Source organism: Gastrolobium bilobum, unplaced genomic scaffold (assembly GCF_033153095.1).
Source record: "Gastrolobium bilobum isolate Gb01-03AN ecotype WA unplaced genomic scaffold, APGP_CSIRO_Gbil_v1 utg1078, whole genome shotgun sequence".
NCBI lineage: Eukaryota > Viridiplantae > Streptophyta > Magnoliopsida > Fabales > Fabaceae > Gastrolobium > Gastrolobium bilobum.
Genome location: NW_026898172.1, coordinates 116,457 through 134,752, shown reverse-complemented (window position 1 = coordinate 134,752; position 18,296 = coordinate 116,457). Strand labels below are relative to the sequence as shown.

Sequence of the window (18,296 nt, the reverse complement as noted above, 5' to 3'; positions counted from 1 at the left end):
GAGATTTTCCAGATAAGAAGGTCAAATGAAACATTTAATTTAAAATAATTTATTTCCTATTTTTAATATTTCTCATTATATAAGTTAACTTATTTTTCCCTATAGAATTAAATTATTTTTATAATAATTTATACCAAAAATCTCCCTTTTTGATTCTATCCCGTACATCTATCCATCTCCACAAACTCCATTTCCACTATATATCCCACACTCCCAAAACTCAAACTCAAATTCACACCTTCACTCCCTTTCTCTCTCTCTTATTTCTCTCTCTTCAATTCATCAATGGCTTTTTCTTTACCCTTTTCACCCCTTATCTTGGGAATCTTCATTTCCATCTTCATCTCTCTCTTCTCACCTTCACATTCAGCCGTAACCTGTGCTTCCCAGAAGCTTCCATCGAACCGCACCTACGCCAACTGCACAGATCTTCCAACCCTCGGCGCCACCCTCCACTTCACCTACAACGCCACCAACAGCTCCCTCACCGTCGCCTACGCCGCCTCGCCGCCGAAATCCGACGGCTGGGTGGCGTGGGGAATCAACCCCACCGGCGGCGGCATGGTGGGGACACAGGCACTCATGGCCTTCAAGCCTAACGGCACCGTCGTCGTTCAACCCTTCAACCTCACCTCGTACAAAAAGATCGACCCGGTTAAGAATCTCTCCTTGGAGACATGGGACATCGCCGCCGAGGAAGCCGGCGGAGTTATAACGATCTTCGCGGGGGTGAAGTTGCCGGAAAAAGCTGACAACTTTAGCCACGTTTGGCAGGTGGGGCCCGTCAACGCCGGAGTACCGTCGGTGCATGAGTTTAAGACGGAGAATCTTCAGTCGAGAGCGTCACTTTCGACGGTGGTGTCCACAGCAATTGAAAAAGGGAACACAAGTAGTAGTGGGGGTGGGAACACTACAGCTACTGATAAGAGTAGTGCGGTTTTGATGATGGGTGAGAGATTTGGTTTGGGATTTTATTTGGGTTTGGTTTTGGTTTTATTGAGTGTTATGTGATCTTTGGTTATTTCTCTCACTCAGATCTACCCCATTGAATAATTTTTCTTGTTTAGTGATTCTGTAGATTTCTTTGTATGTGTCAATTTGCTTCTTTTTTTTTCTTCCTTTGTTGTGATTTCGGTATGGAGAGATTAGATGATTTGGTTATTTTTACTTCTCATTTGTGCTATTTTTTTCTTTTTGTGATTCTGGTAGATTTCTTTGTATGTGTCATTTTAATTTAATTTAATTTAATTTTTTTTCGTTCCTATTTTATTGTGATTTCGATTTGGAGAGATTAGATGATTTTTATGTGTTAGAAATTCAGTTTTTAGAATCTACAGACTTAGATATTTGCATCAGATATTTTATAAGAATTTAAAAAAAAAAATCTTCAGGATTTGATTGTAATATTGATATTAAGTAGTTCAATTTTCTGTTGAACTACTTCTCTCTTCTATATCATGGACTTTGCAGCACGAACTCAACCAAAAACAGTGGGTTAAGGCTTGGTTTGGTTTGGTCGGATTTTGAAGAAAAGAAGGATTTTTTATGCATTATTTTTAGTAAAAAAAAAAATTTGGTCAAAAGTCAGATATTTTATGTTTTGAAAATTACTTTCGAGTAAAAAATAATATTAAAAAAGTGTTACTTTAATTTTTTTTTTGTTTGCTTCCAAATATATTATAGTCTGAAAAATAATACTTCTTTAAAACAAAAAAACAATTTTTTAAGGAAAAAAGGTCAATTTAAACGCTCTTTTTTCTTTTCTTTTTTTAAGTAAAGGACAATTTAAACGCTCCTTTACTTTGTAGACTTGATAACATTTTAAATACTTGATGAGCATTGCTAATCCATAAAAAAAAAAAAAAAAAAAAATGGCTAACAGTTGAGGACCGAGTAGTTGAGGAGTTTTATTGTCTTCAAAATGTTCTTTTCTTTACTTTGGTAAACTGTAATCTTCGTACTACTTGATAAGCGTAACTACTCCCATCAAACAAAATTAGCTAACAATTGAGATTGAAGCGGATGAGGAGTTTTATTATTGCCTTCAATTATTGGTGGACGTGGATCACTTTTTCCATTTATATACATACGCTGCTAGTTTGTTGTAATCCATTTCGAGATTTTTGACTATGTTTGAAGTAAACCAAAAAAATCACATAATTACCCAAGAGGTATTGGTCTACTAGCATCTCATCTAGATATTAGGATTTGACAGCAATTTGTAAGAGTTTTAATTCTTGAAAAATGTAGAGACTTAAACTTAAAACTGGATTAATGGGACCTGTTAGGATTCAAACATCGATTGATTTTTTATATAAAAAAATTAAATATGTCCATAAATAACTATAGAATTAGATACATTGTAGAATGTTAGACTAGAAGGAAACTGAGGGAGCGTTTGATACGCGGGATTTTGAGAGATTTTCTAAATTTTAAATTTTCAGATATTATCGTAAACTGAATGCAAATATTATATTTTTGAAAATTGAGATTCCCGGACAAATAAAAATTTCTCCTGTACCAAACGCCCCCTGAAATAACAAAAAAAAGGTTGAAAACATGTATGTGAATATTGTAAAATGAATTTAGGTAGTTTTTTAAGTTTTGTTACGAAGGTTTTGCTTAGGGGAGAAACAAATCTCAGCAACAGGGACTCAAAACTATGAAGGAGACAAGGCTCTGAATAATTATGTTTTTTAATGAATGTGGTTTTGTCCTTAGTGCACTCACATGTAACGGAAACGAAAAAGGTTCAAAGCATGGGCAGCGACCATTCGATCTCAATTATCAAAAGTCAATATGAATTTCAAATTTTTTTTTTTTATTCTCTATTCTTTAATTTTTTTTTTTCATGACTTAAAGGTTAACTTACATCAGATACTTTACAAAGGCAATGAGGTTTTCGCGGCTCTTTTTTAAAAGACATATACATTTTTAATTATAAATAAAAGTAACTCTTTTGCTTTGCAATAACTCTTCTAAGAAATCAAAAAATTATTCGAATTCTTGAAATTAATTAACTTTACCAATTGAATTTGTTTAACATTTTTAATACAAATTGTAATATTATATTTACCAAAAAAATTATATATATTCTTGTTGTTTTGGACAAGCCTCATAGTCCAGAATTATGAATTAACCATTAGAGGTTCATTTTAGGGGTCACTTCCCTCTTTCCCTAAAGTGAAAAACATAAATTTTATTATATACAATTTTTCACTTTCTTCCGCAACTCATCATAGACACATTAGTGGTGCGCTACCTTACCATAACAGTGAGGACTTGAGAAAAAGGTTATGGCTCGTCTCTCATTGTAACATTCCGTCTGCAGCCGATTTGCTAACGTCCATATGGTTACATAAACATGTAATAAGTAATTACTTTAGCGGAAGACTTATTAACTAATCACTCTTTACCTATTGTAAAAAGGTGAATAATTTTTTTTAATTTAATTTATATTTACGTATTGACGCGCGTAATTTATTAAACTCTATACAATCCCATAACTGCAGAGTACCCTTAATTATTATACCTATAACTGTAATTAACAGTCATACACTATTCGGATATGATATTATGTATCATTCCGAATAATGTTCAACAGACAACATAACTGTTGTAATATGGACTAATTAGGGAATAAATCCCACACTAAACATCACCTGTAATCCAGAATATCCAAACAGACAACATAAATATATAACAGGTTTAGAATCCATCAACGAATTCCTTAATAACTTGGCCACGTGCCAATTCTATCAAATATATAAACATGCAGACATACTACTTTTATATAATTCATTATACATCACCTACTGTATTATGGAATCATGCCAATACAACAATACTTACTGATACAAACATGTGACATATAAAACTATACATAGGCTACATATGCCCATCAAAATAGATATCAGCTATAAACATATGCATGATCGTTGCTCATGCATGGAAACATAATATATACAATAATCCACACATGCTACTGAATAACTACTGCAGTTGAGTCTTCTATCACTCATGTGCTGGCCTCTTGCCCTGAGAGGGCTCTCTTGCAACTGTCGGAGTACCTGAAATGTAAGTCCCCAAACGGGATAAAATTCAACTATCTCAGTAAACTCTGGGTTTATGAAGTAGTCTCTACCTATGAGTTCACTTCCTGCATGAGAGGTCAGATACAAAGCATAGCATACAACATGTAAACACAACAGAAATCATACAATCATAATTCATAATTGACTTCTGGAAGAGTAATTCCTTCCTCGGATAGCCCGTACATAATTCTCTTAGCACCTAAGTCCTCATGGAGAGTGTTCATTGTTCAATAACCATATACTATAAAACATAACATATCATTCAAATATATCACATAACATAATCTACATGAATGCAATTATACCAAACATCTAACATATTCAGGCATACAAACACACAGACATCCAAACCAACATCCTACTGGATTATGGCGGAACAACAAAGAAGGAGAAAACTCCTTAAATCAAGAGCTTACTTGGAAATAACTTTCCTGGCTGTTGGGCAAGTGGCTTCTTACACAGGACACTTACAGGACACCTAGAGGGGGGGGTGAATAAGTGTTCTAAACTTTTTCAAAAACTTTTTCTTAGTAGATCCTTAAGAATGATATGTCTAGACAAAGTTGAACTATTAAGCTCAATCACCACACCAATTAAATAAGATTGACAGTTATCAATTTATATTACTATTTGAATTCAATAAACAATCACACAGTTTTTCTTTAGTCCCTATATGCCCAAAATAATTTTTCACAATGCTAAGAACAATATAGTAACTGAAAGCGTACCTTAGCAATTTATAGAGTATAAACGCAACAATACAATTTTCTTAAACAAAACAGAAAATATTAATTCTGCTACAGCACTTTTAATATGTCACCAGAAAATCGCTATAGCACTTTCAAACCAGAAATCAGTGTTACCTTAAGTCTCTAAATAGAATATTCAGAAATTAAATCAAAGAGACAAGAGACACACGATATATCACGGTTCACACCCACAAAGCCTAAGTAGGGTGCTACGTCCATACTGAAGTTGCTGCAGATATTTTATTTATCACAAGTGTACCTATTTTACAAACACACATCGCACAAGTAATCAAACAAAATATCAAAAATATTCCTAGTACCTACACTGCTCCAAGTTCTGAGACTACTCTCAAGCCGAACCTACGGAGTTCACAAACTCCTCTCACACAAGACCTCCACTCTCCATAGTGGATTCTAGAGGCTCCAGGTCTTGAGACACACTCTCAAGCCAAGCACAAGGTCACCAACGCACACGGTTGCACCCACACACGCGCACTTCACTTTAAACAAACAATACAATATCTCATATTTATAACAGAAAATTTATCAACCCATTACAATGTCCTATCACACTTGATATATCAAATAAGCCGCAACAACAAGCTCCAAAATGATATGAAGTATACAGAAATTTAGAGCACAAGTATATGTATCACAAACTTCAAATTTTCAGCAATAAGGAACTTGTATGTAATACTATCAAGTATCTAAATGGTGGACAGTTAAAATTTCTGATTTAAACAGAAACTATCACACTATATCCAGAAAAATCAAATTTGTAATTTCTCTCAAAATTTCACAAAACTTTCAGAATTAGTTCTAGATAAATCTCTTAATGATAAACCACAAGAAATCTGAATTTTAAGCACAATATACCTCAATTAAAACAGAAAATTCAGATTTAATATTCCAACAATAAAATTTCTAGAACAGTTCAAGATTAGGTTTCTAAACAGTGAATCTCAAACAAAAATCTGAATTAACACAATGTATAACAAGGTGTAAAAGCAAATTCAGATTTGATATTTTTAATCGATCTTTCACAAAAATTAGAAACACAAATCTTACACAAAGAGCATCAAGATTTCTATTATGTTCACTTAAAATCAAAACAGAGAAATCGAAATACTCACAATATATCAAAAAAAGAACTGAAAATCAAATTAACAATATCAATAATCAAGAGTATACCAAAGGATGCTCAAAACAAGGTTTAAGATATTACCACAATAGCTTTCAATTTTCAGCAAAGAGAAATCAAGAATGTAGTTAGGGTTCCTCGACTTTTGGTTCCAAATTTTTTGAATTAATTGCTTTAAAACCTTCAGTCTTGTAGAAACATGAACAACACTTCAAATCACCCAAGCTTGACTCAGAAATCGATCAAGAAACTCATCAACATTGATACATTTCGTTTAAGGTTCAAGAAGATGAAAATGTTGATGGAAATTTGGGGATTTTGGAAGAAGATGATCAAACAATCTCATACACTCATGAATCTTACATATATAAGGTTTCAAAGATATTAATCTCACTAAGATGGCTTTTGCCTCTTGAAGAATTCTAAAAAACGATGAGAGAGAGATGTTCGAAGAGTGAGATATGTATTTTTGAGTTCTGAAAATAGAGAGTATAACACCTCGTATTTTTAAATGTATTATTATATATGAAAATGTGGATTAAAGGGGTAGGATTAGTGAAAATCCTGAAATTAGGGCCAAAATACGTTAAAAAAAAGGGCAAAATGATAATTTACCAAACACGTAACCCTAGGAAAGAAAAATTGAGTTGAAGGCCTCAAATGGAAAAAATAATGTCGGAAATGGATTCAGGACGAAAAATCAAGAGGATAGGCAAGTTTTAGAAAATTTGATGAATAATGATTTTTCTGGTGTAAAATATTGCGGTATAATTGTACCGATAAGCGTAAAAATATGATCAGTATTTTTAGGAAGTAAAAATATGACGTGAACGAGAAAAATACGTAGGTTATGAAATTTTGGGTTAAATTGAGTGATTTAAAAAAGTTAAGTGGCATGTGGGACCCACTTAAGTAACTTAAGTGGGTAAATGGACATGAAATCTGATTTTCCCTCACATTTTTCTCTCCTCTCTTCCTCTTTCCCGTCGAGCTTTTCTCCATTTTTGGGGTTTGAAGCTTTGTGATTTATAACATTTTTCTAGACACTTTTGAGAGAAACTCTCAACTATAAAGTTGTTCTCCACCCTCTTGTGAATGACTTTCATGTAGAGTGCATCTTGTGGGGAGCATTGTGGGAGGAGAAAACTCCATAAATCAGCCACGAATTTTGTGACATTTTGGAGAAATTTTGGTGCTTTTTGTGTTGATTCATTGGTTGGAGACCATTCTCTTGGACCCTATGAAGCTATTGTGGTAAGTTTTCACACTCACTTTGAGTTTTAATGGAGATCTTAAAATGGATGCGGGTTTTTGATTATGTGTGTTGAGTTGTAGTAGTTAGGAGCATTAAATGGCATGTCTCCTTTGGAATTAAATGCTTAGAATGATAAATGATGATTATTGATGCAATAAAATTTATGGTGATTGGTAAATTTATAACTTGAGATTTCAATACTTTGTGAATTGATATGATGATGGGATTGAATAATTGAGTTATGGAGCATGCGGATAAGTTAACTATAGGATTTTATGATGTGTGTGAGGGTTGAATTAAATTGAAAGCCTTGGAGTATAATGGCATGAAGAATTCAACCATATGGAAAGAAATAAGGAAAATGATGTGAAAATGTTTTATAATTAATGATTGATGCTTTGATGCACAGAATAGTGAATTGGTGAGTTAGTTTGATGATTAAAAATGGTTGAGGTAATTGAATTAAATGTGAGGTGGCCATTAGGCCTAAGTGATTATGTTGATAATTGTTATTGCAAAGTAAATTGATGGTATGCAAGTATTGTTGATCATGATTATTTGATCTATATAGGTTGCCTCTCACGGACGCAATAGAAGCGGATTAAGCTTGGAGCTTACGTGGAAGAGCAATATTTGCGGAGTGAGGTAAACTCCTGGCACTTGGGTTTTATTCCTTGTGTGTTCCACCACACCTAGTGGACGGTAGTGGTCGGATTGTGTGCTCTTTGACTTTGTATGAATTGTATGTTCATGAATTATTGCCATGATTGTGTGACATGCTTGGAGCATGTTGTGTGACATATATGTGATCTCTGGCCAGTAGATGTGTGAGGTTTGGACTTTTGCTGGAGATATCCCTTTAGGGGATTCCAGTCGGGTTTTTTCGTGGGGCCTACTATGGGAGCGATACCAGGATGATCCAAACGTGGGACTTCTGCTGGATAGGTTTCTTAAGGAGTTCCAGTTGGGTTTTGCCATGGGGTCGTCTCAACCATAAGAGAGACATTAGGAAGCTTCCTGGGAGTTATATGATGGGGTCCTTGAACATAATCCTTATGTGGATGTTCTTCGATGTGAGCCCAGTGTGATGTGATTTTGTAAGTTATGCATTTTATATGATGATCTTTGTATCCGCATTGAGTGAGCCACGGGGTGGCGTGATCCTCTAGTACCTTGGTTTACTGAGATATATTTGTATATCTCACCCCGCGTTTAGGGACATCATTTCAGGTTATAGTGAGCATGGAGGATCTTCGGGCAAGAGGCCCGCTTAGTGGAGGAGTTGAGCATGATGTGCATATGGAGAGCATATCATTTTGGAGAATTATATTTGGTGCACATAACATTACATTTATTATTTTGGACTTAGATCATGAACATATTGCATGTTGAAATTTTCATGCTTTTGGGTGATCATGACTATATTCTAAGTCTTTTGTAATTGATGTAGATTTTATGCCTCTTGTTTATATTGGTATTTTGGTGAGCGTTAGACTTGTTCATGGCCACATATTGTGCTTTGAGGCATTTAGAGACTTATTGTTGTAAATGAGCCATATGAAGACTAATTGGCACTTTAGATGTTGGATATTGTAAATGATGCATTTCTATGAAAAAGATGCATGATGGAAGGGCCTATGGCCTACATTAGTAATTGTTCATGTATTATAATAAGTATTAAAGTGTTAGGAGTGAGTTACTTGATTCCCTTTGAAGTCAAAAAGCTGTCAAAATGTGATTTCACAGTAAGGGAATCGATTCCCTTCAGTGTGGGAATCAATTCCCTGAAACAGGGGACGTGGAATTCAGCCACTACGAAGGCAAGGAATCGATTTCTTTTTGGATGGGAACCGATTCCTCAAAACAGGGGAGCCAAATTAGAGCTACTACCTCCACTGTCATCTGCTTGGAATCAATTCCTCATGAGTGGGAATCGATTCCTTCTGTGCAGTTTTGAAAAATATGTCATTTTAAATTCCGTAGTCGATGGTATTTCTTAGTAGTGTTATAAAGAATGAGTATTATGCTTCCGCATGTTTTGCAATTATAATTACAGGCTTGTTTTGATTATTTACTGAATTGATTAATGGTTAATAACAAGGAATTTCAAAAAGGAAAAAGTTTACCCGTAATTTAATTAACTCAATTATTGTGATTGTAACTGCGCTTAATACAATATGCAATGATAACATTACCGATATGTAATGGGTTGTTATAGAGAGCACTAAAAACATTTTTTTAAATCATTTTTCGCGACTGCTCGCCATTTTTGTCGAACGTTCGACGACTTGAGCGAGCTCATTATTTATCTCGCCATTTTTCTCGAACGTTCGAGCATCTGAGCGAGTTAAATTTGTCACCTCGCTGTAACAGCCCGTTACGTACCGGTAATATTATCATTGCATATGGTATTAAGCGCAGTTACAATCACAGTAATTGAGTTAATTAAATTACGGGTAAACTTTTTCTTTTATTACATTCATTTCTTTAAACATTAACCATTTCTGTAATCAATTAAAAACAACACCGTCATCGTAAATGCAAAACTTGCATAAACATAAAACTTATTAATTACAACCCATCCAAGTAATATCATTTAATCTAGGTTGTAGAAGACTCATTTTCAAAATTTTGTACAGTGGGAATCGATTCCCAGCAGCTCCAGTAACAGACAGTAGCTAAAAATTGACTCTCCTGTTTTGAGGAATCGATTCCCACCCAAAAGGAATCTTACCACCAATAGCTTCCTATGGTCCAAGGGAGTGATCTCCAACCAATGGTTCAACCCAAAAATCCCCAAAATTTCTCCAAAAACTCAATATTTTCGTGGTTGTTTTTGGGGTAAAACTCCTCACACAATGATCCCCATAAGGTACACTCTACATGAAAGTTACTCACAATCTCAAGGGGAACAACTTTGTAGTTGGAAGTTTTTCCTAAAAGTGGTTAGAAAAGGGAGTTAGAAATCAAAAGCTCCAATTGCCCTAACCATGGAGGAAGGCCACGAGAGAGAGGAGAAGAGAGGAGAGAGAGTGTGATGAAAATTTCCATTTTCAAGTCACTTAAGTCACTTAAGACCCATAGGTGGGTTCCACATGCGAATTACCTTTAATAAATCACCTAATTTAACCCACAATTCATAAGCTATGTATTTTTTTCGTTCACGTCATATTTTTACTTTCTAAAAATACTGATCATATTTTTGCGCTTATCGGTACAATTATACCGCAGTATTTTACATCGAAAAAATCACTATTCATTAAATTATTTGAAACTTGTCTATCCACTTGATTTTTCGTCCTGAATCCATTTATGGCCTTATTTTTATCATTTGAGGCTTGCTACTCAATTTTTCATGCCTAGGGATACGTGTTTGGTAAATTACAATTTTGCCCTTTCTACGTATTTTGGCTCTAATTTTCATATTCTCACTAATCCTACCCTTTTAATCAGCATTATCACGTATAATTATACATTTAGAAATACGAGGTTTTATATTCACCCCTCCTTTTAGAAATTTTGTCTGCAAATTTAAATCATACATGTCCGCTAACTCAGGATACAGCCGGAGATCTCATCCTCTCGTTCCCAAGTAGCCTCCTCAGGTGTGCAGCCTTCCCACTGAATCTTCAATTGGGAATAATTTTACTTATCATCCTCTTTTCGCTGCGGTCCAATATTTCAATGGGACCAATGAGAGTTTTCAAGTTCTCTCAGATTTCAATATCATCCGGTATCACCACATGTGATTCATCCGGAACATAACGCCGCAACTGCGACCCATGAAAAACATCATGTAGATTTGACAACTGAGGGAGAAAGGCAAGCTGATAGGCCACTAGTCCCACTCTTTTCATGATTTGATACAGCCCAATAAAGTGAGGACTCAGCTTCCTCACACCCAAAGCACGGCCAACACTGTGACCGGAGATAACCGAACAAATACATGGTCACCTTCTTCAAATTCAAACGGTCTATGCTTATTATCATAATAACTTTTCTGTCGACTCTGTGCCTTTTTAAGTTTTTCTTTGATCATTTCAATTTGCATCGTGGTCTCCTGCACAAAATCCGGACCAAATCTCTCTTTATCACCTACCTCAGTCCAACAAGTAGGAGTACGACATCTCCGTCCATACAATGCCTCATATGGTGCCATGCCCAGAATGGAGTGATAACTGTTATTATATGAAAATTCCACCAATGGAAAATACCTATCCCAAGCAGTACCCTGCTCCAATGTGCAAGCTCTTAGCATATCCTCAAGTGTCTGTATTGTCCTCTCAGTCTGACCATCAGTCTGCGGGTGATACGCAGTGCTCAGCCTGAGCTGAATGCCAAAAGCCTGCTGCAAAGCTCCCAAAAAATGCGAAGTAAACTTCGGGTCCCGATCACTTACAATGCTAACCGGAATTCCGTGGAGCCTTACAATCTCATTAACATATAACTTTGTTAATCTCTTCGTAGTGAAATCCAGTCGCACTGGCAGAAAATGTGCATACTTTGTAAGTCTATCTACAATCACCCAAATTGAATCGTAACCAGCCTGAGTCCGAGGTAACCCAACAACAAAATCCATAAAGATGCTCTCCCATTTACACTCTGGTATATCCAGTGGCTGAAGTAAATCAGCAGGTTTCTGATGCTCTATCTTCACTTTCTGACAAACAAAGCACCTTGATACATACTCCGCAACATCCCTTTTCATCCCAGGCCACTAGAACTTCTCTTTCAAATCTTGATACATTTTTGTGGCACCTGGGTGGATAGCATACTGGCCTTTATGGGCATCAACCATAACCTCATCTGCTAACTCCTTGGGCACAACGATCTTGCCCTGATACAATAGTAACCCTGGCTCATTAAAAGACATGCCACTCTGGCCCTTCAAATATTTAGCACTATCATTCCTTATCTGAGTTTCTTTATTTTTCTTATGCAATTTATTCTCAATCTGAGTCAACTCAATATCAGACATTCTACTTGCAAATAAATATGTTATTTTCAAATCCCAAAATTGATCAATCACTTCATTATCCCACATCATCAGCTAGGACACACTGACAGATTTTCTACTCAATGCATCTGCCACCATATTAGCTTTACTTGAATGGCATTTCAGCTCAAAATCATAATCCTTTAAGAATTCCACCCATCTCCACTGTCTCATGTTCAGCTCTTTCTGATCAAACAAATATTTAAAGCTTTTGTGATCACTGAACACAACAAATTTCATTCCATACAGAAAGTGCCTCCAGATTTTCAAGGCAAACACAATAGCAGCAAGCTCCAAGCCATGCATCATATACTTTTCCTCGTGAGGCTTCAACTGCCTGGACGCATAAGCAACCACCTTTTATTCTTGCATCAACGCACTCCCCAAACCTTTCTTAGAAGCATCACAATACATTTCGAAATCACCTACCGGATCAGGAAGAGTCAACACAGAAGTAGTAGTCAATTTCTCTTTCAAGGTCAAAAAGCAATCCTCACATTCCTGGGTCCACACAAAATGAGTATCCTTTCGTGTCAAACGGGTCAACGGCAATACCATAGCGGAAAAACCCTGTATAAACCTGCGATAATAACCAACAAGACCCAGAAAGCTCCTTATCTCAGTCACAGTCTTAGGTCGTTCCCAGTCACTTATCGCTTCAATCTTACTCGGATCCACCGCAACACCACTAGCAGAAATAACATGACCCAGAAATTGTACCTCTGATAGCCAGAATTCACATTTAGACGGCTTAGCATATAGCTTCTTATCTTTCAGCACCTGCAACACAATCCTCATATGCTCTGTATGCTCCTCTTTACTTTTGGAATAAATCAATATGTCATCAATAAACACTATCACAAACTGGTCCAAATACGGTTTAAAAATGCGATTCATATAATCCATGAACACCGCAGGGGCATTAGTAAGCCCAAAAGGAATCACCTGATACTCATAGTGTTCATATCTAGACTGGAACGCCATTTTAGGCACATCCTCCGGCTTAATCCGGATCTGGTGGTATCCGGACCGGAGATCAATCTTAGAAAATACACAGGCACCCCTCAACTGATCCAGCAAATCATCAATACGTGGCAACAGATAGTTGTTCTTAATCGTAACCTTATTCAACTACCGGTAGTCAGTACATAGTCTCATACTATCCTCCTTCTTTTCACAAATATTATCGATGCTCCCCACAGAGACAGACTCGGCCTGATAAAATTCTTTCCAGATAGATCTTCAATGTGCTTTTTCAACTCAGCCAACTCTAGTGGCGACATCCGGTATGAAGCCAAAGAGATAGGCCTCAAACCATGCAATAAATCAATAGAGAATTCAATCTCCCTCTCGGGTGGAAGTTCCGGTATCTCATCAGGAAATACATCCGCAAATTCATTAACAACCGGAATACCTGAAATCTCTTCCTCACTGTCACCAACTAGTCCACCCAAGAGTACAAAACCCAGATCACCAGCCTTCAAGGCTTTAACAATTTGACAAACAGACAGATAAGGAGGCGGAAAAACAGATTGCTTCTCGTGAGATAATATCAACCTCTTTCCGCAGCAATCAATCATTGCACAGCTTTGAGACAACCAGTCCATACCCAAAATCAAATTAATAGAGGCCAGGGGAAGGATGATCGAATCAATAGTGTAACCCTTGCCTTCATAGACGAACTCAACCTCCTCACATATATAGGATGAATCACTAACCTCTCACGTAGCAGTAGTAATGCGCATAGGGGGAACCATTCGTGTTACCTTTAAGTCCAACGCCTTAGCCACATATTCAGCCACGAACGAATGTGTTGCTCTAGAATCAAACAATACAAACAAATCAATATTAGAAATGAAAATTATACCTTTTACCAAATTCAGGGCCCTTTCAGTATGTTGCGCATTTGTAGTATATGTAAGAACCTGCACCGTTAATTAAGGAAATTAATTAATTAATTATGAGAAATTAGGAAATAATTTCATAATTGACCCTAATAATTATTATAAGGCTTAAATAATTATGGTAAGTGATTAATAATGTTGAAAGTCGCTTTTCTGACGAAAAATGCAGATACCGGTTCTGCTACTCGGTATAAATGCGTACCGATGAAATATCCCGGAAAATTATAATAAGTGCATGAATGTTTCTAGAATAATATATAGGACTGTGATTTCAAGTTTCAAGTTAAAATAATGAGAATTGGTGCCAGAACTGATACTGGCTATGTAAAAGAACGTATCAGAAAGGTGCTGTGAAAAATAAAATAAAAATATGATAAATCTTATAAAAATGAGTAGGTTCAGACTCCAAAGTTTGGGATTAAAATTTTAAGCGTAGCTATTAGTGCTAATATTGTGTGTTTATTACTTAAAACTCTATATATACAACATTTGGCACTAAACCCTAGCCCATACATTGGTTCTACGTGTCTCCTTGGGTGGCTGACCAGCTAAAAACTGTTCCATTGCTTCCTCATCCATTTTGTGAGCTTTGTGACCTCTTTTCTTCCAATTCTCTTCACTAAATACCTTGTGTGTGTGTGTGTGAGGGATCATTGTGAGTGTGAAAGGAGCACATTTTCTGAGTGTGGTGGCTGTGTGAAGTCAGTTTAGAGGGTTGAGTTTCTTTGTTTGGGTGTTGGGAGCCATTATCTTGGTTGTTGAAGCTCCAAGTTCCAACCTTTGTGAAGGAAAACCAAGTCTTGTGTACCATTTTTGTGCACCCTTGAGGTCTAGACTTTGTGGCTGAGTGATGAGCTCCAAGAGCAACATTGGTCTCTGTTTGAGTCTTGGGTAAGTGTCACCAACCTTGACCATGTGTTTCCTTTGTTAAAAATGAGGCCTTGATGCATGTAATGAACTAAAGTTAATAACTTGAGGTTGGGTAAGGTTAAACACACCTAGAAATGCATGTTTTAGCCTTTGTAATCATGAAAAGAACCACCTTTGGGAAGGATATCTCGCGAAATGCAGAACTGTATTCTGTCGCAAAATATCCGGATATGGGTATCCGGATATTGATATCCGAATATGGGGTCTTGTGATATCTGAATATGGATATCTGCATATTGATATCCGGATATGATATCCGGATATTGGATATCCGGATATGTCCCCGACAAATATCTGGATATTCTGGATTTCCGAGAACAATAGCTGTACTATTCAACAGAGCTGTGTTTGGGGTTTGTGGACCCTAGATTGATGAAGTTGAACTTTTGCAATAATCAATCTAAGTCAAAATCTTAGTGATTAAGGGCTTGAGGCTTTGTGAGAAGCCTAAAGACATGAAACGTAAAGGAAAGGCATTATCTTTATGTCGTTTGCTTGTAGAGTTTGAATATTAATATTATTATTGGTCCAAAATAGATTGTGATTCTGTTGTGTTTGGGCTTTGAGCTTGGTTGGACTCTTGGCTTGGATTGTTAGCTTGCAAGGTAAGCTTTCGTGTCCTCGGTTTAGCCATTGTGTGGTTCCACCATACCCCATGGAGGAATGGTTTATATGCATGATGTGTTTACATGCTTTGATAATTGAAAATGTTGTTGAGCTTTATGTGCAATTGCTTATAATATGTATGTGTTGTTCCACTTAGACGGTAAGCCTGAGTATGTGGCGTCATACAAGACGGTGACACTGTGGGTGGGTGCAAGTGGCATCTTGTACTAGTATGGGTAATAGATGTATTCCTGCATTTCTCTGGCCAGTAGATTAGTATTGACACACATGACATGATTATCTACTGCATTGCACTGTTTTGGAACTTATATTGTTAAACTGTTTTGAACTTATATTGCACATGTAAGTGAGCTTGGGGTGGAAGATCCTTGAGGACCCCTTGCCTTACTGAGATTTCTGTTTAGAGATCTCACCCCACGTTTGGGGCGCTTATTTCAGGTTCAGGTAACCCAGGGGCTAAGACCTCTAGCGGCAGGAAGCCGGATCTTAGCTGATATTGCTGTTTATATGATGATATGTCTGAATGCTGGATTATGCATGCTGCTTATGTTATTAGCTTGTTATGATTATTGTTGCTGCTGTTGAGACTATGTTGGGCTTTGTTGCCTTATTTGGTGAGCATGTGGATTGTCCATGCCACATTGTTTGACTTTGTCTTAGTTGATTCGAGTTGTATAATTGTATCAGGATTATGTCCGGTCTATGTGTTGTAGATCCGTGACTTAGATACTCACTTATTTATTTATGAGGTATTTCAGTTAGCTTTCTTTTACAATTCACACACAGGCGATGTTTTTATGAAAATGATTAGTTAATCAACTTGCCTAAGTATAATGACGTCATAATTGAAAAGAAAAAGATATTCCGCATTTTTTAATTAAGTGTGGCTTAATACGATGACATGTTAGTAAACCATGTAAACACGGGGTGTTATAGTATACACTCGCCCAACCGCAGGAATAACAGCAGTAATAGTCGTAGTAGCAGTCAGAAAGGCCTGCAGATTCGCAGCCTGTCGTAGGAGTATAAGATGCCCAAGCCTGCAGATTCGCAGCCTGCCCAGCAGCAGATGGATAACTCCTAGCAAAATGGCCAGTCTGGCCACACATGAAACACGCCCCCGGGGCAGCACCACATACACCTTTGTGGTATTTCTTGCACTTCCTACATTGTGGGGTATAATATCTGTCAACAGTTTCACCACTCGGGGCTCCACTCCTCTTGAATTGACCAGAAGGCTGCCTTACTTGCAACCCCCTTCCTCTATTGTTATTCTGATGGTAACCACCTCTATTATTATTACCAGAAGGACCAGATGTTTTCTTCATTTCTAGCTCTTTTTCCGAATTGGATTTCGGATATATTCCATAAACAGTTTCGACCCTCTTACATTGGGTCACAAGATCAGCAAAATTTCTCACTGTCGTATTTGACATCCTCTTGGAAATCTTTTCACTCAGCCCTCTTTGAAACTTAACAGATAAGAACTCGGGCGTAGGTAGAGTGCCCCTATAATTGGAAAACTTGACCAACTCATTGAATTTAGCCAAGTAAGCATCCACGGTCATCGACCCCTGTACAAGCTTATCAAACTCTCTTTGCTTTGCCTCTCGGATATCTCGAGGGAAATATTCTTCATGGAACAAGCCTTCAAACAAGGCCCATGTCAGCTCCTCACCCTGAATAGTAAAAGGGCGAGCTACGTTGCACCACCATTCATGGGCATCTCCCTCCAGCATATACACAGAATACAATAACTTCTGAGGATCCTGACACCTCATCACCTGGAATATCTTATCCATTCTCCTCAGCCATGTAGTAACCTCTTTCGGGTCTTTTGACCCCAGAAATACGGGTGATTTGTGTTTTCTAAAGGATATGAGCCTTCGCTCATCAACAACAACTTGCTCAGCAACCTCAAATGTATGAGCAACAGAAGTCGGGTCAACAGAAGTATGGGCTACATATGTAGGATCAGTAGTATGGTGGCTAGCCTCACCAATATAGTGACTAGCCCCACTCTCCCCCCGCTGAGGAGTAACAGACGGCGTAGGTGGAGGAGTCATTGTAGCCGTATGCGGAGGAGAATCATCCCTCTAATGACGAACTCTATCAGCCCTCAAATCAGTCATGAAGGCTTGCAGTATATCCTGATTGTTCTTCATCAGGTTTTCAGTCATAGTCCTATGGGCAGCCGTCTCCGCCTGCAGAGCATTAAGAACTGCAGTAATCGGATCAGGCGGCTGAGGACCTGCACCTCATGTTCCACAGCGACCACGTGCCCTACTCATGATATCTGTACATGTAACACAAAGAAATGAGCTGATCAGACCCACACTGAGGAATCACATATACATTAATCATAAATAATTCATAAATAGCTATGCAACACCAAATACAGTAATACATAATCAGAGTTTCCTAACAAAACTGCTCTGATACCATAAAATGTAACAGCCCGTTACGTACCGGTAATGTTATCATTGCATATGGTATTAAGCGCAGTTACAATCACAGTAATTGAGTTAATTAAATTACGGGTAAACTTTTTCTTTTATTACATTCATTTCTTTAAACATTAACCATTTCCGAAATCAATT

At 37.1% G+C, this 18,296-nt stretch overlaps 1 protein-coding gene across 1 annotated transcript; it reads left to right on the top strand.

Annotated features, from left to right (window-relative positions):
• The first annotated feature begins 226 nt into the window (after positions 1-226).
• LOC133313555 (auxin-induced in root cultures protein 12) lies at positions 227-1,220 on the top strand. Its single transcript, XM_061514946.1, has one exon. The coding sequence runs from the start codon at positions 286-288 to the stop codon at positions 1,009-1,011; it is 726 nt and encodes a 241-aa protein (XP_061370930.1). The 5' UTR covers positions 227-285; the 3' UTR covers positions 1,012-1,220.
• Positions 1,221-18,296: the final 17,076 nt, after the last annotated feature.

Excerpts from the sequence above, each read along its gene's own strand:
- LOC133313555 (XM_061514946.1), top strand. The coding sequence starts at position 286 with ATGGCTTTTTCTTTACCCTTTTCACCCCTTATCTTGGGAATCTTCATT.